General features: G+C 33.8%; 1 protein-coding gene across 2 annotated transcripts in view; it reads left to right on the forward strand.

Annotated features, from left to right (window-relative positions):
- Positions 1 to 22539, forward strand: part of LOC149789069 (uncharacterized) — a 119856-nt gene that overhangs the window by 46128 nt on the left and 51189 nt on the right. For both annotated transcript variants that reach the window (XM_089975253.1, XM_089975254.1), the window contains exons 8-9: positions 7095 to 7155; positions 12830 to 12879. In XM_089975253.1, coding sequence (XP_089831379.1) covers positions 7095 to 7155; positions 12830 to 12879 — 111 coding nt within the window. The remainder of the gene's footprint in view (positions 1 to 7094; positions 7156 to 12829; positions 12880 to 22539) is intronic.

Genomic DNA, 22539 nt, shown 5'->3' on the forward strand with positions numbered 1-22539 from the left:
GCTGAAAAGTAAAATTGGTGACTTGACAGACACAACCAATTATTGACCTATAGCCCTTGTGACAATTATTTTAAAGGCATTTTGAATTTATTATACTATAATGATATTATGTAGAACATGGCAGCCCTGTGTTTGCATGTGTTTTAGACACTAGTAAGGCATTTGATAGAATCAGGTAAGGGTGCAATGATACACCTAAAACTGTATTGCAGTATATTCTGATATACAAATTCCATATTGTAATATGTATTGCAATGCAGAAATACTTAATGAAAACAGTAAAATAATTACTACAGTCCTACCCATTTATGTCGAGATCCTCTGGCCCGAGGAAATATTGTCAACATAGGCGGAGGTCGAGATAAATGTTGGGTGGGGGGCAGGTCTGAAAAAAACCAAGCTAAATTCATCAGTAATAGGTGAACTGTCATCACTGAGTAGCATTTACACTTTGAGAAAACAAACAATGGAAATTTTGAGTACATGAAGAAAAACCAGTGTGAAATACACTTGTATATTGACAAATTACATTTTGGTTACCTTTATGTAATAAAATCCACAATAAAATATTGCATCGGTCACATCCTTATATGAAAAACATTCACTACGATATTCAGTGTCTGTATCAGCACATGGTTGCATAGTTGTTATTTACATGCTTCAAATACATGTACTTAAATTGTCCTAGATTTTGGTCAGTCTGTTTCCATCTTATTGAGGCTACCAAGAAGGGAATAGGGCTATTCACAGGGAAATGAAAACATGTCAACAAGTTGGTTTAAGCAGTATGTATTTAGTTACAGAAGTCATCGTGAAAAGTACATAAAAGTGAACAAGAGATATGCGGCTGATATGATTAATGAAGGCATAAGATTGTTTTCATTGACACATGCTAAATAAAGTTAAAAAGGAAACTGTCACAGCACAAAAAATTTGTTTTAATCACCAATCACTTTGAAAAATGCAAGAATCAATCAGATTTCATTGCTTTTATTTAAGTTGCCGCAAGAGGCCAACTTTATAGGACCAAACAGAAGCCTGTTTTATTTTCTTCAACCGCAACATTAAAGCTTGGTGGCAAGATCAACTAATTGTTGAATAAGTACAGGTCGGAGATGGCCACTTGCCGATATAAATGATTAGGCAGGAAAATTGAAGCCTGTCGGCAAGATCGACTAATTGCTGAACAAAATATGGGTCGGAACTGGCAGCTTGTCGACTCAAATGATTAGAAAACAAAGGATTTGTTCAAGCTGGGACCAAGGGCTTCTGTCGATATGTATGTTTATTTTTTTATCTTGATGTTGACAATTTTGGTAGTAATAGTATACCAAGGGACCGGGACTCACCTTTTGTGTTGAAATAGGTGTCTTGTCAACATAAGTGATGCTGATATAAGTGGGTAGGACTGTATAACACTTACTACTTGAAAAATACAGCATCTGAAAGTGATGTTACCTTGTAAGACTTTTATTGCTAGTCAGATAAACATAAAATTAAAAATGAAACAAGTCTGCAAAAACCTGAACACACTCAAACTATCAGCAAATAAAAATCTGCCATTTCTAGTCAGTCAGTGTTTTAAAATTCTCACACTGCACTTTTTGCTTTTCTTGGGGGGAATAATTTCAAAATCCATTTTTAAACAAAATAATTATCTGAAAATTAAAGTGCAGGTGAACACTCCTGTCAGCTGACATTAGGAGTCAAGAAAAGGAAATTTTGTTGTTGTGCAGTTTAACACCATTTTTCAGCACACGATAGGCTATATATGGTGGTAAGTATTAATGGTGGAGGAAGAACCCGGGAAAACCCCGGAAAGAACCACTGACCCACGAGAAGCTACTGGCATGCTTTCTCACATACCTACATGGGCTGAATCTTAGACTCAAACCGGTGCAGACAGAGGTGAGATGGCAGTGATCCGTAACGGAGAACGCTTTAGACCACTCGGCCACTCGGGGCCCCCGAAAAGGAAATTAAAATGACTTAGGCACATTGACCTGACTGATGTTGCAGGCCTTGTTGTATGTAAATTCTGGAAATTGTATGAAGAATTAATTATTTTAGAGGAATCGTTATATTTATGAACATACACTATTCAGTATTGTTTAGTTATTGCCATTATGAACAGGACATACATATCTGAGGCAAATTGAAGTTTATAAATTATTATTTATAACTAAAAAACTATTCCCATGTTTTGACTTGCCACCTTGCAATTAAATTTTGCCTGAATAATGGTACTGTGCATCTTGTTTTACATTCTCTTGCAATCTTGTATGAAGAAAAGAAAATATGGTTCTTGAATTAAATTCTGAAAATTGTGTTGTACACAATGATTTGTTGGACAAAATCAAGACCTTGAAAAAAATCACAGTATAGAAAACTGTATTATGGTATCTGTTGCCCGAACAATACTGGTATATTGTTACATTGCTAACCTCAGTCATTGGACACTCTTTAAAAGTTGCTTGATACTCAAATACCTGTCTGCATAGTTGTTGGAGAAGCATAGTATCCAGCTCCTTCATGTAACTAAGGGGCTGAGGCAGGGAGGTGTTCTTTCACCTTTATTATTTAGTATATTAGTTAAATTATAAACTGGGTCAGTGTCACATGGGGTTACAATTGACACCAAATGTGTCATTTCTTAACAATTTTAGTTTTGCAGATGATGTGTCATTGATAAGTCCTTCTATTGCAAGTATAATGAAATTATTAAAGATATGTTAACAAACCACATTTATGAATGAAATAATCTCTAATGCACAAAAATCAGTATGCATGGTTTTTCATTCAACTTCTTTCAAATTACCATCTCTTCCCTCTGTAATTATTGTAAAAAACAACAGAAACTCAATCCTAATCACAGAAAACAATTTCAATTTTGTGAAAACAACAAGAACCCTTTCCAAATCCCAATGAACAATTACACTTTTGTAAAAAGAACAGTAACTCATTCCAAAAACCCAATAAACAATTACACTTTTGTGAGAACAACAGAAACTTTCCCAAATTCCAATGAGCAATTAATTTTTTTGAAAACAAAAGAAACCCTTTCCAAATCGATGAACCAAGTACCACCCAAAACGTTATATTTTGCAAACCCACTGAAATTGATACCCACAAAAATAAACTTCACAATACATTATGACAGTTCATTGGGATTTTAAAATTCATGGTTTGCTGTCTATGAAAGTTGATGCCCTAAGAAAAATGTCAATGAAAATTGATGTCCTAATAAAAATGTATATGAAAATTGACGCCCGAAGAAAAATATAAATGAAAAGTGATGCCCTAAGAAAAATGTCTATGAAAATTGATGCCCTTTAGAAAAATGTCTACAAAAATTGATGCCCGGTAGAAAAATGTCTATGAAAATTGATGTCCTAAGAAAAATGTTTATGAAAATTGATGCCCGAAGAAAAATGTAAATGAAAATTGATGCCCTAAGAGAAATGTCTATGAAAATTGATGCCCTTTAGAAAAATGTCTATGAAAATTGATGCCCTGTAGAAAAATGTCTATGAAAATTGATGTCCTAAGAAAAATGTCAATAAAAATTGATGCCCTAAGAAAATTTTCTGAAAATTGATGCCCTAAGAAGAATGTGTATGAAAATTGATATCCTTAGAAAAATGTATATGAAAATTGATGTCCTAAGAAAAATGTCTATGAAAATTGATGCCCTGTAGGAAAATGTCTATGAAAATTGATGCCCTTTAGAAAAATGTCTATGAAAATTGATGTCCTAAGAAAAATGTCTATGAAAATTTGTCCTAAGAAAAATGTCAATGAAAATTGATGCCCTAAGAAGAATGTCTATGAAAATTGATGTCCTAAGAAAAAGGTCAATTAAAATTGATGCCCTAAGAAGATTGTCTATGAAAATTGATGCCCTAAGAAAAATGTGTATGAAAATTGGTGCCCTAAGAAAATTGTCAATGAAAACTTATGTCCTAAGAAAAGTGTCTTTGAAAATTGATGCCCTACGAAAAATGTCAATTAAAACTCATCCCTTAAGAAAATTGTCTTTGAAAATTGATGCCCTAAGGAAAATATAAATGAAAATTTGTGTCCTAAGAAAAATGTCTGTGAAAATTTATGTCCTAAGAAAAATGTCTATTAAAATGTATGTCCTAAGAAAAAATAGCAAATTCATATTGTTGATAAAATCAATAAAACTCAAATTCTGTCCAAATTCCACTAGTTTAAAAAATGTGTGTTTTTCCTTTATGACCATAGGTATTTTCAGTTTATATAAGTTTGTATTTAACACTTTATTGTTTATATTGTTTGTTTTTATAGATGGTACTCAAACAGTGCATCAGTACATCAAATTAATTTTGAGATCATGTTGCAGTAAATTATTACATTATGTTATGACACCCTCATTTGATATGAAAATGAATAATTGTTTTTTGTCATGTTGCCCTCATGTAAATGAAACTGAATGATTGATTTCTGTTAAAATTGTTATGTCTTTATTCTTGTATTGTCGACCACTAGTCCAGATCACATACATTTGTGGAAAAATACGGTACTGTCATGAAACAACAATTCTAGGATTAATATACAGAGGCTGTAACTTTTATAGATTTTGCCTGATAAATATTATTGATTCTTTTCATACAGTATAAAACTTCATGTAATTTGTTTCACAATGAAGGCATAAAGGTAAATAGACCTTTCCCAAATTATCATACATGAGACATTTAACAGCAAAATACAACTCATCTTTTGCATGATTCAATACTAATGGGGCACAGCCTTTCAGCATAGCGGATATTTTTAAATTTACCTATATTTACCATTACAAGAAAGGTTCCATTTCTGAATATACTTAGTAAACAAACACTGTGTGAGGAATGCAAACAATCCAGTATTGACTACCAGAATTGTTATTGATATTATTATAGAATCATAATCTATCCATTGAATTTAATTCTTCATTTAGTTCTTATGAAGAAAAAAATCTTTACAATGGTGTTTAAATATAATGAAAAAGACTTTCTCTTAACCAACCCTTTGATTAAGTTGTTGTTGTTGTAGGGTTTAACGCCATTTTTCAGCACACGATAGGCTACATGGCGGCCAGTATTAATGGTGGAGGAAGAACCCGGGAAAACCCCGGAAAGAACCACCGACCCACGAGAAGCTACTGGCAAGCTTTCTCACATACCCACATTGGCTGAATCCGAGACTCGAACCCACGCAGACAGAGGTGAGATGGCAATGATCTGTAACGGAGAGCGCTTTAGACCACTTGGCCACTCGGGGCCCCATTTGATTAAGTCAAACTTCTCCCATTCAGTTTGAAAACATTACATTATTATTTTTATTTACTCAGTGATCACCTTATGTCAATTGTAGGTTAAACCTTTATTTTGGGAATCTATTATCTATTTAATAATGTGAACCTGTACTTAAGAATTCTACTCTGTCTTGGCATTGGCATTCTGCTTAACTTATTATAATCTCATTTGGAATGTGTTTTGTAATGTCAATAATATATTTGCAAAGTGATGTATAAACAGCTTAAGTTCATTTGCTTTGTCAGACCACAAACTCATGAACAATAATTCAAAATCGGTGCTATTTTACTATTAAATATTTGGAATAAGGTTTTTATAGACAGTTTACCAAAAATAGCAAGTCTTGTCTTCAGACCATAAATGCTTGCTCTGCTATCATTTTGGACACATATACCATGAGATTTTGGAAGAGAATACACATATACCATGATATTTTAGAAGAGAATACACATATACCATGAGATTTTAGAAGAGAATACACATGTACCATGTGATTTTAGAAGAGAATGCACATATACCATGAGATTTTAGAAGCGAGTACACATATACCATGAGATTTTAGAAGAGAATACACATATGCCATGAGATTTTAGAAGAGAATACACATATACCATGAGATTTTAGAAGAGAATACACAACCAAGATATGTATAGTAAGTTACCATCTCAATCAGGTCATCACCCAAATACCAGCTTTCATATCCTCCCTAAAATCTCCCTTTCTGAAAAGTAAAATATTTGACCTTTTCCAGGTTCATCTTTAGTTTCCAGATGTTCAGCATTCTTTTAATTTACTTACAATGCTTTGAAGATGCATGGTAGTTTAGTCAAATGCAGCCACATCATCTGCAGTGCAAATAACATATTAGCAAATTTCTAATGTTACACTGTTATTCTGGCAAGAAATGTGCATGTTCAAATCATTTAGAAATGAGGAAGATAAATAGGTCAGAAACAGATACAGTGTTTCATTTATTAGCTGTTTACATCAAAAATAAAAAAGTCAGTCAGGTCAAACAGAACTGAAACCTACTCTGGACATTATCAAATCCAGTAAACAATATTATATTACAATAGCATGTAATGGTCAGGAATAAAAATATTGTAAAACTAACAGACAAGCAATTAATTTAAATACACATAGCAGTGGGAAAATGTAAAATATATAGCAGTACCATTATCAGGTTTCTAACTATTAATAAGCTGGGTGTGTAAATATGGGAATTTCAGAGACATATGTGAGGGAAGCAAACATAAATCTGGTTAACTAGGTCAGCATCATAGAAACTAATGTAATTTGGATGTGAGGACATATCAATAACAAGTCAAGTTTTTGGGTTTCAGGAAGGCTTTGACAAATCTGGGTAAACAAGTCAGCATCATGTCATATCTGGATAACAGGGTCATATTCCTGCTGTTTCAGTGCCATTTAATTATGATATGATCTGGGGGATGGGAGCTGTCATTCATCTAGTAATGGTTAGCCGATCATATTCTCTATGTGGGGAAAGGGTGTGGGATTATTATTATTATACATATATATAAATATATATATATATATATATATATATATATATATATATATATATATATATATATATATATATAGTGAGGGACAGAAAGCAGAAAGAGGGCAGAGAAAGAAAAATGTACAGAAGAGATTAGATGTAGAGGGAAATAAGAATCAGACAGAGATATACAAGATGGGGAGTTAAGAGAAAGGATACCTAATAGACATAATGGATTGATATATAGATTGCTGTATATTTATGTGCAGGAGCAGGAATCATCGGAGATCACAAAGAAAAAGAAGAAAGGTTTCCTAAAGAAGCAAACAGGTAAAATGGAGTTAGACTGATAGTTTCACTGATGAAGCGTACAGGTAAAATACATTTAGACTGATTGTTCCAGGACTATCATTAAAACGTAGGATTATACTTTATTTCCCAAATAAAAAAATTTAAGCTCTTGATAATTTTGAAGACAATGGCATTTTCACCTCTATAATTGTTATCTATTTGGTATTGGTCTACATTTGTTGGGTATTTTTGAAGTAGTTCTCAACTTTTATACCTACAAGATAGCACAATAACTACGTATTAAGCTTATATATATATATATATATATATATATATATATATATATATATATATACTATTTTCAGTAGGCTGGTTATTCCTTGAAGTTGTTGGTTAAATTTCATACTTTAAGATATACAATTAGAGTCACAGAATTAAATGCACCACAATTTCACTATGACAGAGAACCAGATACACCACAATTTCAGTATGACAGAACTAGATACATGACAATTTCATTAGGACAAAGAACTTTATATGCTACACTTTCAGTATGACAGAGAACTAGATATGGAACAATTTTACTATGACAGAGAACTAGATACAGAACATTTTCACTATAATAATAGAAATCTAGATACAACACAATTTCACTATGACAAAGAACTTGATATGCCACAATTTCAGTATGACAGAACTAGATGTATCACAATTTAAGTACGACAGAGAACTAGATGCACCACATTTTCATTATGACAGAGAATACGATACACCACAATTTCATTATGACAGATCTGGATACACCACAATTTCAGTATGACAGAAAACTAGATACACCATAATTTCACTATGGCAGAGAACAAGATACACAACATTTTCACTATAATAGAAAACTAGATACACCACAATTTCACTATGGCTAAGAACTTGATATGCCACAATTTCAGTATGACAGAACTAGATACATCACAATTTAAGTATAACAGAGAACGAGATGCACCACATTTTCAGTATGACAGGATATGATACACCACAATTTCATTATGGCAGAAAGCTATATACACATCAATTTCAGTAGGACAGGGTATTAGATACACAATAATTTCAGTATGACAGAACTTAATACACCTCAGTTTCAGTATGATTGAGATCTAGATCCACCACAATTTCAGTAGGACAGAAATTGATACACCATAATTTCAGTATGACAGAGAACTAGATACACCACATTTCCATTATGAAATAGTGCTAGATACACCACAATTTCAGTATGATAGAGAACTAGATCAACCACTATTTTCAGAAGGCCGGTTATTCCTTGAAGTTATTGGTTAAGTTTCATACTTCAATATGCACAATTAGAGTTGATGCTTGTATACAAATTCAAAAGTACCTGGAGTCAAAGAATAAAGTTGGAACTTGTGTCATCTGCCAGCTGTGGAGGAAAACCCTGATTTAACATGACTCAATGTCTGTGTGGTTAGGTAGCTCAGCATATGAAATTGTTAAGTCACAATATATTAGCATTCATCCAAATTCAGTCAGGTGACATAGTTCGTGATTTGATTAAAATAATTCATGAAATTATGTAAAATCTTCCCACACGAAGAGCTTTCTCCATTTTTGAAATTCTCTATCATAGAAAAGTGTTTTGACAAATATTTATTAACTCATGTTTGTGTTTGAATTTAAGACACAAAAAAAATAATTCAATGTTGTGGTCATTCAGAAGAACCAGGTCTTGTTTAAAACTTGTGGAAGAATGAAATGCTTAAGCTCTTTTAACATTGCAAAAACATGTGTGCACATGATATTTATTATTTTATGTAAAACAAATAAATTGACAATGAAGACTTTTTGAGTGAAAATTGTATATACATGTATTGAGTAAATTGAGGTAATAAATCACCTTCTGTTGAGTGTGATATTTTTTATTATAAATGAACAGTCTGTTGTGTAAAAATAGCTGTCTGTAATTTTACAAATGGTTGAGAGGTACAGAAGTAAGGAAAACTGAGATTGATGATCATAAATGATTTATTTCTTAAATAGATAGTTTAGAGTCATAAAGGCGATTATTTAGTCAAAATAATTATGGTATGGCAAAAGACTGCACACCACAATTTCACCGTGACAGAGAGCTAGATACATCACAATTTCAGTATGACAGAACTAGATACATCACAATCTCAGTATGACAGAGAACTAGATGCACAACATTTTCAGTGTCAAAGAATTAAATACACCAGAATTCACTACGAAGGAGAACTAATGACACCACAATTTCACTATGACAGAGAATTAGATACACCACAATTTCAATATGACAGAACTAGATACACCACAATTTCACTATGACAGAACTAGATACACAACAAATTCACTATGACAGAGAACTAGATGGTTACACTACAATTTCACTATGAGAGAGAACTAAATAAACCACAATTTCAGTATAACAGGACTAGATGCACCAGAAATTCAGTATGACAGAGAACTAGATGCACCACAATTTCACTATGAGAGAGAACCAGATTAACCACAATTTCAGCATAACAGGACTAGATGCACCACAAATTTAGTATGACAGAGAACTAGATACAGTTTTACTATAACAGAAAACTAGATACACCACAATTTCATTGTGACAGAACTAGATACACCACAATTTCAGTATGACAGATATAGATACACCATGATTCAGTATGACAGAGAACTAGATACACCACAATTTCAGTATGACAGAACTAGATACATGACAATTTAATTATGACAAAGAACTTTATACACCACAATTTCAGTATGACAGAACATGATACATCATAATTTCAGTATGAGAAAGAACTAGATACACAACAATTTCAGTATGACAGGGTACTTAATACATGATAATTTTAGTATGACAGAACTTAATACATCTCAATTTCAGTATGACAAATCTAGATACACCACAACATCAGTATGACAGAAAATGATACACCATAATTTCAGTATGACAGAGCTTGATACACCACATTTCCATTATGACATAGTGCTGGATACACCACACTTTTGGTATGACAGAGACCTAGATACACCACAATTTCAGTATGAAAGAGATCTAGATACACCACAATTTCAGTTTGTGCAGAATTAGTTACACCACATTTTCATTATGACAGAGCTGCTAGATACACCACAATTTCAGTATGACAGACCTAGATACACCACAATTTCAGTATGACAGAACTAGATACACCACAATTTCAGTATGATGGAGATCTAGATACACCATAATTTCAGTATGACACAGAACTAGATACACCACTATTTCACTATGACAGAGAACTAGATCAACCACAATTTCAGAATAACAGGACTAGATGCACCACAAATTTAGTATGACACAGAACTAGATACACCACAATTTCACTATAATAGAAAACTAGATACACCACAATTTCAGTATGACAGAACTAGATGCATCACAATTTCAATATGACAGAGAACTAGATGCAAAACATTTTCAGAGTCACAGAATTAAATACACCGCAATATCACTATGACAGAGAACTAGTGACACCACAATTTCACTATGACAGATAACCAGATACACAACAATTTCACTATGACACAGAACTAAATACACCATAATTTCACTATGACTACTAAATACACCACAATTTCACTATAATAGAAAACTTGATACACCACAATTTCACTATGACAAAGAACTTGATATGCCACAATTTCAGTATGACAGAATATGATACATCACAATTTCAGTATGACAAAGAATATGATACACCACAATTTTAATATGACAGATCTGGATACACCACAATTTCAGTATGACAGAGAACTAGATACACCACAATTTCAGTATGACAGAACTAGATACACCACATTTTCACTATGGCAGAGAACAAGATACACCACAATTTCACTATGGCTAAGAACTTGATATGCCACAATTTCAGTATGACAGAGAGCTATATACACATCAATTTCAGTAGGACAGAACCTGATATATTATAATTTCAGTATGAGAGAGAACTAGATACACAACACTTTTAGTTTAACAGGGAACTACATAAACAATAATTTCAGTATGACAGAGAACTAGATACACCACAATTTCACTATAATAGAAATCTAGATACATGATAACTTCAGTATGACAGAACTAGATACACGACAACTTCAGTATGACAGAACTAGATACACGACAACTTCAGTATGACAGAACTAGATACACCACAATTTCAGTATGACGGAGATCTAGATACAGCTCAATTTCCATATGACAAAATCTGATGCACCATAATTTCAGTACGACAACTAGATACACCACTTTTTCACTATAACGAGAACTAGATACATCACAGTCTCACTATGACAGAAAACTAGATGCACCACAGTAACACTATAACAGAGAACTAGATGCATCACAATTTCAGTATGACCAAGAACTAGATACACCACAATTTCAGTATGACAGAGAACTAGATACACCACAATTTCACTATAATAGAAAACTAGATACACCACAATTTCATTATGACAGAACTAAATACATCACAATTTCAGTATGACAGAACTAGATGCACAACATTTCCAGAGTCACAGAATTAAATTTTAAAATGAAAGAGAACTAGTGACACCACAGTTTCACTATGACAGAGAACTAGCTACACAACAATTTCACTATGAAACAGAACTAAATACACCACAATTTCACTATAATAGAAAACTTGATACTCCACAATTTCAGTATGACAAAGAACTTTATATGCCACAATTTCAGTATGACCGAGAACTAGATACACAACAATTTCACTATGGCAGAGAACTAGGTACACCACATTTTCAGTATGACAGAGAATAAGATACACCACAATTTCAGTATGACAGATCTGGATACACCACAATTTCATTTTGACAGAACTAGATAAAGCACAATTTCAGTATGACAAGGTACTAGATACAGCACAATTTAGAGTATGACAGTGAACTAGATATACCACAATTTCAGTATGACAGAACTAGATACACTAAAATTTAGGTATGACAAAAAAAAGATACCCCACAATTTCAGTATGACAGAGAAATAGATACCCCACAATTTCAGTATGACAGAGAACTAGACACGTCAGAATTGCAGTATGACAAGGTATTAGATACAGCATAATTTAGAGTATGACAGAGAACTAGATACACCACAATTTCTGTATGACGGAACTAGACACATCATAATTTCAGTATGACAGAGAACTAGATACACCACAATTTCTGTATGACAGAAAACTAGATACACCACAATTTCAATATGACAGAGAACTAGATACATCATAATTTCAGTATGACAGAGAACTAGATAAACCACAATTTTAGTAGACACTACAAGAACTTTCTCTATTTTAATTTTGGCCAGACTGGAAGCAAATGGTGTATGATTGTAAAAACTTTAAACGAAGGCATGAAATAACTGAAGAGATTATTACTAGAATAAAATTTTCTAATTTAAACTTTAATCTGTTCTGACCAAACTATTTGGCCATTTTATACAAATGGCCATTATATAAAAGTTTTATTACTATTATATTATAACAACATTCTTGGAACCGATATGTGGTTGACTACACAGGAGACAGTTGAGGGAAGAGTTACTATGCTTTTCTAACTCCTATTTATCAGGCTGTTCTGTCTTAAGTTTCTTGTTCTCTACACACAGGGAGGAAGAAACGGGACAATACTGTTGAAGAGAGTAGAGAAATTAAAGAGGTTAGTTGCAAATTTTACATTCCAGTTGTGTTGTGTATGTATTTTTTCCACACAAAAGGCTAAGAAAAAGCATCTTGTACTAATGCTGATTTCTTTATTTTTAGTGGGTAGCAGTTGTAAATCATAGTTTTCGGAAAATTGACATTTTTCCATGATATGTATTGTTAGTTTGTAGATATTAGAAGGCTTGATTGTTCTTTGAGTCTTGGAATTGATTACATACTGATTTCATTTTATTTGATTGATAATAGTGTTCAATACAGATAGTCAATCCATAATTTGTATCATACACTGGAATTGGTAATAATTTTTCCAATTTGGTTTTAATTCCACTCAAATGGTATAGAGTAAAATATTTGGAAAGCATAAAAGAGAGGGAGTGAGGAGAAAAACATTTGCTTGGTGTACCTTATTAAACACATTTTCTCTGCCAATTAGGAACAAAAATATATGTTGTACCTCATGACAGTGCATTAATAGTCCTGTAAATCAAACATTTTACCATCCATAAAGATTGGTTAAACAATTGATACCTTATGACAATGCATTTGTGGCGCTGCAAATCAGAATATATTAGCATCAATGAAGATCCATTGAACAATATGCACCTTATGACAATGCATTCAGCACTGTATAAATGGGGAAGTTTTGACATTGATGAAAATCTACCAAACATTGATACCTCAAGACACTGCATTCATCACTGTATAAATGAGAAAATTTTGACATTGATGAAAATCTACCGAACATTGGTACCTCATGACATTGCATTCATCACTGTATAAATGGGGAAATTTTGACATTGATGAAAATCTACCAAACATTGGTACCTCATGACATTGCATTCATCACTGTATAAATGGGGAAATTTTGACATTGATGAAAATCTACCAAACATTGGTACCTCATGACATTGCATTCATCACTGTATAAATGGGGAAATTTTGACATTGATGAAAATCTACCAAACATTGGTACCTCATGACATTGCATTCATCACTGTATAAATGGGGAAATTTTGACATTGATGAAAATCTACCGAACATTGGTACCTCATGACATTGCATTCATCACTGTATAAATGGGGAAATTTTGACATTGATGAAAATCTACCAAACATTGGCACCTCATGACATTGCATTCATCACTGTATAAATGGGGAAATTTTGACATTGATGAAAATCTACCGAACATTGGTACCTCATGACATTGCATTCATCACTGTATAAATGGGGAAATTTTGACATTGATGAAAATCTACCGAACATTGGTACCTCATGACATTGCATTCATCACTGTATAAATGGGGAAATTTTGACATTGATGAAAATCTACCGAACATTGGTACCTCATGACATTGCATTCATCACTGTATAAATGGGGACATTTTGACATTGATGAAAATCTACCGAACATTGGTACCTCATGACAATGCATTCATCACTGTGTAAATGGGGAAGTTTTGACATTGATGAAAATCTACCAAACATTGGTACATCATGACATTGTATTCACAATCTTATAAATAAGAAAAATTCAGGTAAAATGAACATCAAGTGGATACTTTATCCTCTAAAATTTCAGGTATATTAATAATAATAATAATGAGGACTTTGTATAGTGCCAAATCTTTAGAAGCTCTAAGCGCTTTACAACATTAGACAACACCTATAAGATAAAAAACATAATGATATGATTACAAAATCAAACACAATGAAATTAGAAAACAAAAAAAACATGCTGAGAATATTTAAGGTTGGAAACATTATTAGGTCTTTAAGTTTGTTCTTGCAGCCGAAATAAGTGAGGTTTTAGAGCCCTCTTGAATGGGATCACTGTGTCTTTGTGTCTAGGTTCAGATGGCAATTCATTCCACATTGCTTGGCCCTGGTATGCAAAAGAACGCTGTCCAATGAGCATACAATTGTCAGAAGAATAGCTTAAGTATCTTGCTGATGTGTACACATGGGTGAGGTCGGATAGTTATGTTGAATAGAGTCCATCATTGAAACGTAGCACAGAGAACAAATTTTGTGTTTGATTCAGGATTGAATGAGTAGCTAGTGTAGGGAACAGAGCAGCGGGGAGGTGTGCTCTGATCGTGGTACTCTAAGTATGATCCAAGTGGCTGTGTTTTGAAGTTTCTGGAGTAGATATTGAGATGAACCAGACAGAATTGAGTTACAATAGTTCAGTCTTGAAAGTAATAATGAACACACAAGTGATTTAGTGGCATCAGCTGAAAGATATTTGTGAATGGAGCTGATGTGTCTCAGCTCAAAATATGCAGCCTTGCATATGTTCATGACATGTTGGTGCATTGTGAGAGTACTGTCCAGAGTAACACCTAGATTTCATACTGATTGTGTGAATTTAATGTTGGTGGTGCTGATATTTATTGTTTGAGGTAAAGGATGTGAATGAGAAAGTCTTTGTGCTGTGATTAGAATGGTCTCCGTTTTATCATCATTCATCTGCAGGGTCAATTTTAAATAGTAAGTATTATTGACCAGTTATTTGACCACAGATAAGAGAAATATCACTGTTGAGAAATTTTCTAAACTATCTGTTGAGCTCACATTTTTATTAGAGTGAATTGTAATAAAAGTCTATCTCTGATCAAGAACTATTTATCTATCTGGTCAAGGGCTATTTGTCTATCTGGTCAAGACCTATTTATTTATCTGGTCAAGAACTGTTTATCTATCTGGTCAAGGGCTATTTGTCTATCTGGTCAAGGGCTATTTATCTATATGGTCAAGGGCTATTTATTTATCTGGTCGAGGGCTATTTATCTATCTGGTCAAGAATTATTTATCTATCTGGTCAAGAGGTATTTATCTATCTAGTCAAGAGCTATTTATTTATCTGGTCAAGAGCTATTTATGTATCTGGTCATGAGCTATATATATATTTGGTCAAGAGCTATTTATCTATCTGGTCAAGGGCTGTTTATCTACCTGGTCAAGAGCTATTTATATATCTGGTCAAGAGATATTTATGTCTTTGAAAATTGATGTCCTAAGAAAAATGTCCATGAAAATTGATGCCCAAAGACAAATGTCCATGAAAATTGATGCCCCAAGACAAATGTCAATGAAAATTAATGCCCTAAGAAAAATATCTATAAAAATTCATGCCCTTAGAAAATTATCTATAAAAATTGATGTCCTATGAAAAATTTGTATAAAAATTGATGCCCTAAAAATTGTCTATGAAAATTGATGTTCTTAGAAAAATGTCTATGACAATTGATGTCCTGAGAAAAATATCTATGAAAATTGATGTCCTAAGAAAAATGTCCATGAAAATTGATGTTTTAAGAAAAATGTGTATAAAAATTGATGTCGTGAGAAAAATGTCTATGTAAATTGATGTCCTAAGAAAAATAGCAACTTCACATTATTGATAAAATCCATAAAACTCAATTCTTCCCAAATTCTTTCTTTTGTGAATGGGTGCATTAACAGTTATTCTCCAGCAATTTGGGATGTGTCCAAGATCAGGTAATTTGTTCAAAATAGACACTAAAATAGGAATTGGTTACCTTTTTGTCTTGGTTTTGTTTTTGTACATATTTATATAATGCCTTTATAAAGCCAGGCTATCTGTCATGTTATTATTTCTGTAGTTTGTAAGTGCATCATTGTTTGATGTTTTGCTGCTTTACCATCTGTTTCATGCCATGGTTGTTGTTGACTGAAACCCAGTTACTTATGTTACTGATATCATTTGATTTCCTTCAACATCTGTGCTGATTCACAAATACTCTGAAAGAATTTAAAGCAGTATCAAGTTGATTGTGCTCAATCATTGTGAGTATAGTATAAGATTTTTCGGATGGTGAAGTACTGACAATTTATATTTATCTTTGCTTCATTCCATATGTATCTCTGTTTTTGAGAAATAGTTTCATTATTGTCCATTGCTAGGCCCAAGTGAAATATTAGTGTTTGATTTAATTCGATTACTGATATTGATGGTAGTTATGAATTCAAATAACACTTGATGTAAAAGTAAGTGGTGTAAAGTTGTAGCACATTTATTTTGTATACATGTATAGTTGCCAACACCATTATCATCCCCACATTTACAATCCTCATTCCAGACAAAACTAACGTAAATTCTCACCATAGTGAGTAAACTTTTTTCTATCCTTGTTCCTGAAATCCAAGTCCTTGGCATAGGCCTAATATAGACCAGACTCCTATCAATGATAGTATTGCTATCATGTGTAATAAATTTAGGTTATTTGCAGGTATAGGCATCAAAATCTCATCCAAATAATAATGATTTGGTTTTGATACATAACTATAATGTGTTGATTCATTTTCTATAATGTGTTGATTCATTTTCTATAATGTCTTGTTTCATTTTCTATAATGTGTTGTTTCATTTTCTATAATGTGTTGATTCATTTTCTATAATGTCTTGTTTCATTTTCTATAATGTCTTGTTTCATTTTCTATAATGTCTTGTTTCATTTTCTATAATGGTGCAAAAGCCTTCTGCTGCATATATTGACAAGTATTCAGGAGACATGTATACTTCAACAAAATGTATGCCTTCCTTAATGGCCTGTCAATAAGGATAATTTCAACCAGGCAATGGGTTTCTTTTTAATTTACTCTCAAGCTGATGGATATTGAAATTATGCCTTACATGATCTTTTACATTTATTTAAATACCTCAGAAATAAGAGTTTGTACTTATCTCTGACAATCATTTAGCTTGGGAATTCATTTATATCATACACTCTTTATTAGACAGTTCACTAGATAGTTGTCCTGTTCAACATGAAGTACAAGAAGGCTGATTTAGCATCCATGAGCACCAGGATGATGCCTTCATTCAATATAGAAAGGATGATTGCTTTTTGTTATAATCCCTTCATTTTTGATCAAATCAGTTCAGGCCAATTTGGCATCACAGTATGAGAAAGTTCCTATACCTAACTTTTCTGTTAAATTTAAAAGAACTGTTGGGTAAACAAACCTGGAATTTTAATAGTCCAATTTGCTGTATAAAAGAAAACATAATTTTCAGATTTAAAATTAATTGTTTTTTTTTTCTTGTTGAAAGGCAGAGTAAAGTGTAACATCTCAAAATAGTCACATCCTTGAAACAGCTGCTTCTGAAACAAAGCAGGTATTTAACTTTTAAAAGAATCATTTCCAACAAATATTTAACCTTGGAGTCCCATAAACATTTTCCTCCCATACACAATGAAAATCTGGAATTCCAATAGGTGATTGATAAAGAGAGGTTTTAGAGTATTTGCAGTCTTGTGACCTGTGTCAAAGATATACACTATTTTAGGTTAGTGAGTCCATAAAGACATTCATTGTCACAAATACAAATATAGGCATACAAGTACAAAATTAACACTTAGAAAGATGGGCACAAATCATCCTCATAGGAATTAGAAGTAATGGTGTTCAGCCATTGCCCAGTTAAACAAATGTTCCACAAAGCATGTAAATCCAAATTGTTGTTGTTGTTGTTGTAGGGTTTAACGCCATTTTTCAGCACATGATAGGCTATACATAGCGGCCAGTATTAATGGTGGAGGAAGAACCCAGGAAAACCCCAGAAAGAACCACCAACCCACGAGAAGCTACTGGCAAGCTTTCTCACATACCCACATTGGCTGAATCTGAGACTCGAACATACGCAGACAGAGGTGAGATTGCAGTGATCCGTAACGGAGAGCGCTTTAGACCACTCGGCCACTCGGGGACCCCAGATCCAAATTGTAATCCAAGAATTAAAACACAAGTCCTTTCACTGAAAAGTTCTAAGTGAATCACAGTTCAAATCACAATGAAAATCCAAAATGGAAGATGATGATGTATGCAGTAGTCAGTGCTGCACTGATGTGTCAGCAGTCTTATTGAATCACAGAAAATATTATTCCAGTTTTTGAAGTCCATATAAATTTCAGTAAATGTCTTTGTCCAAGATTAATTTAGAGCACTTTTGTATTTCCAGGGTAAACTATCACTTTAAATTCAATAATTTGAAGAAATAAAAATTCAGCTCCAACCTGGACACAACATAAAACAACTTTTCGTCTCACGTGTTAAGGCACAACTGATAGAATTCTTATCGTATCATCAGTTATTAGACTAACTAAAATGCAAAACAGATTCCCAGATGGAGGTCAAGAGTTTGTCCTGCTGATAAAACTATTTTTTTTACAAATTAACACGTGCCTCACATCACGTAGTCCAATTATGACCTTGTCTAAACTAAATGATTCTTACTCTAGAAAAAATGTAAAAGATTTTTTTAAAAAAAGGTTGTTTACCAAAACTGTCACTGGTTTTGGAACAAGATCAGCAACAGATACAGATTCATTTATTAGCTGTTTATATTGAAAGTAAAAAAAACAGGCAGTCAGGTCGACCAGAACTGAAATCTATTCTGGACATTATAAAATCCAGTAAACAATATTCCATTACAGTAGCATGTAATGGAATAAAAAATATTTTAGAACTAACAGATAAGCAATTAATTTAGATACACATGGCAGGGCAGTGGGAAAAAGTAAAATATATAACAATACCATTATCAGGTTTCTAACTATTAATAAGCTGGGTGTGTAAATATGGGAATTTGAGAGATAGATGTGAGGGAAGCAAACATAAATCTGAGTAACTAGGTCAGCATCATAGAAACTAATGTAATTGGGTGTGAGGACATATCAATAACAAGTCAAGTTTTGGGTTTCAGGAAAATTTTAACAAATCTGGGTAAACAGGTCAGCATCATGATATATTTGGATAACTGGGTCATATTCCTGCTGTTTCAGCACCGTTTAGTAGCAGCAGGGAAGTTCTACAGACCAGACGTTTCAGACCAAATAAAGCTTCCTACGCAAACTTTCTCCGTAGAAGCCTCAGATTTCAAAAATAAGCCTTCCTACGAAAATTAATTTGCGTAAATTCACTCCCGACTGCAATTTTTTGTGTGCAAATTCAATGATTCTAGACAAGTAAAAAAAGGGGGGGAGGGAAATTTATTCCGTCGACGAAGTTTGCAAAGTTTGGCTGCTGATCCTAATTTTACCTCGCATTAAAACAATATAGTTGAAAATAATATGAGTCCGAAAGCTAGCACAGTTGGAGAGCCTCATTCTGCCAGATTAGCGCGAGAGCAATTAGCGGCATTAAAGAAGCTTATCCCGACAAAACAATTATTTAAGAGAAATGTTCGTGGTTACGAAGATGTACAACATGGAATTGCCGAGGTATCATCGAAATGGTTGAAGCCAGTTACCGGAACAATCGAACAAGTTGTATTTGGTGACGAAAAAGATCCAGATACCAGGAAAAAGGGAATTTTTCCCATGTTGAAAGGTATTGAGGAACAATCACGAACATTACCCGAGCGATTAGCAATAGCAGCAGCACAACAGGGGCAACAACTTGCAATTGATTCTGGAGCAGATAAGGGAAAACCTGTAAGAGGAAAACCTGTAATGATAAAAGGGAAGTTTAATATCGAGAATTTAAGAGAAAATTTCACCGATGAGGGATGGGATATGATATCACGACCGCTCTCGGCACTGTATACCATAGATCAAATTGGCGATTTTGCAGAAAATTATTTTAGCGATCGAAATGAATATTTGACTGCAATAGGAAAAAAAAGATACGGAACTCGTGATAATTGGTACAACATGGTATATAAAGTTTACTCGGGGAAAACACATGCGAGTATGGTAACGGATCCGCGTTACAGGAGATTTTTAGAAGCAGCAAGAGACACACAAAGATATAATAAGCAAGTAGCAGAAGAAAGAAAACAACTGGAGAAGGAAGAAAGGCAGCAAGCGAAAGAAAGAAAACAACAGGAGAAGGAAGAAAAAGCTAAAACACGAAAAAGAAAAGTAATACCACAGGAACCAATAATTCAACTACAGGAAGAAGATATTCAACCACAGGAATTAGGAGCTAGACCAAAAGAAAAAATTCCACCTCAGAAAAGGGAGAGAAAATCAAAAAAGAAAAAAGATCAGAGTGATCAGGAACCAGTAACTCAACCAAGCGAATATAAACCATCTGTGTACAATGGCTCATTAATAATTGATCCTAAATTACCCGCAGATAATTATTTGAACAAAGAATACATGGATTTAATCGATGACGATATTAAAAAAATGGTAGTTGCTGCGGATGATTCTCCGGAAACTAAAAATTTATTTTTGAAAAAAAATATTGCTGATAAAGTCGGAGAAATTGATTGGCAGGCGATAATTTATTTTGGTAGTTTAGGAAAACCGATAGTTTACAATGATGAAAATTTTGCAAAATTTTTATTGAAGGTTGATCAATACAAATTAACAAAAGCGGCAGCGGCAAAAAGTCCGTCATCTACAATGGCGAGTGATACGTTAATCCCCCAGTTTCCCTCCCCTTCCTTCCACCTCCCTTCAGAATCATCACCAGAGACAAAAAGAACGGTATTAGATGTAGGAACGGAATATTCTCCCCCCCCCCCCCCCCGCTCCCGGGAAGAAATTGATAGAAGTATTTGGGATTCGCTTGCCGAAGCTAGGCGGCGTAATTTTAATTTGGGGCCTCGTTATTTTCAAGGTGACGAAGGCAGGTCCTTTCGCTCCTCCCCTCCTCCATTACCACCGAAATCTCCTCCAGAACCAAAAACAGGAAGCGGATATACCGTTTGCCCTGACAGTGTTGTCAACGATGTATCTCGCCTCGAGGTATTAATCGGAGGAAAACGAGCCGGAAATAACTCTCGCGAAGTAATTAACGAAGCCTCAGATATTTGTCAGCGATTATTCCGCGGTGGCATCATTAATTCTCACATTTACAAGGAACTTGTCGATGAGCTCATCGATTAAAACAACACAATTGAAATAACATGATTGTTCACAAACATCAGCGCAGACCCAAACAGGTCCGCATAGTAAACTCTAGATTGCCCGTGTACAAATATATCCACGGCAATGGATTCGGTGATATCATTGGAAGTCTCGTTACGCGAATAATACCTAAAATCGGACCCGTGATCAAGCAATTCGGGTTAAAAGCAATAGGAAAGATTGGCGAGACTGCTATCTCTGGTATCGGTAATTTGGCCAGTAAAGGCTTCAATGTTGTCAAAAGTAAAATATTAAATTTAATGCGCAAAAAACAACCCGTCAAATTACCTAGCACCAGAGAAATGCCACCCGAAGTCAGTAAAGCCATAAACGACGCAGCAAATAAAAAAATAAATGATCTCGCAAAGGAAGTTGCTAAGACAAATATAGCGCAGGAAGTTGCTAAGACAAATCTCGCAAATGAAGTTGCTAATACAAGTTTTATTTCAGGCAGTGGTCTTCGTTTTAGATGATATTCTTAATAATAAATGTTCGCACAAGTGTCAAATGAAGTATTTGACATGGACGAGCCTGTAGGTAGGGACACATCCGTGCGAGATTTCCAGTATTTCTCGTACGATGCAGTTGAACCAAATACACCTAATCGCTTGGAAATTCAAGTTCACGATACAACAAGATATTTTCTTCCATCTGAGGCATATATCGAAGTTACCGGGGAAGTTGTTAAAGCGGATAATACCGCCTATGCAGCAGATTTTAGAGTCGGATTTGTTAACAACGGTATTATGGCGTTATTCAAGAGCGCAACT

This window comes from Sinohyriopsis cumingii, chromosome 11 (genome assembly GCF_028554795.1).
Source record: "Sinohyriopsis cumingii isolate HCF-2022 chromosome 11, ASM2855479v2, whole genome shotgun sequence".
Taxonomy (NCBI): Eukaryota; Metazoa; Mollusca; class Bivalvia; order Unionida; family Unionidae; genus Sinohyriopsis; species Sinohyriopsis cumingii.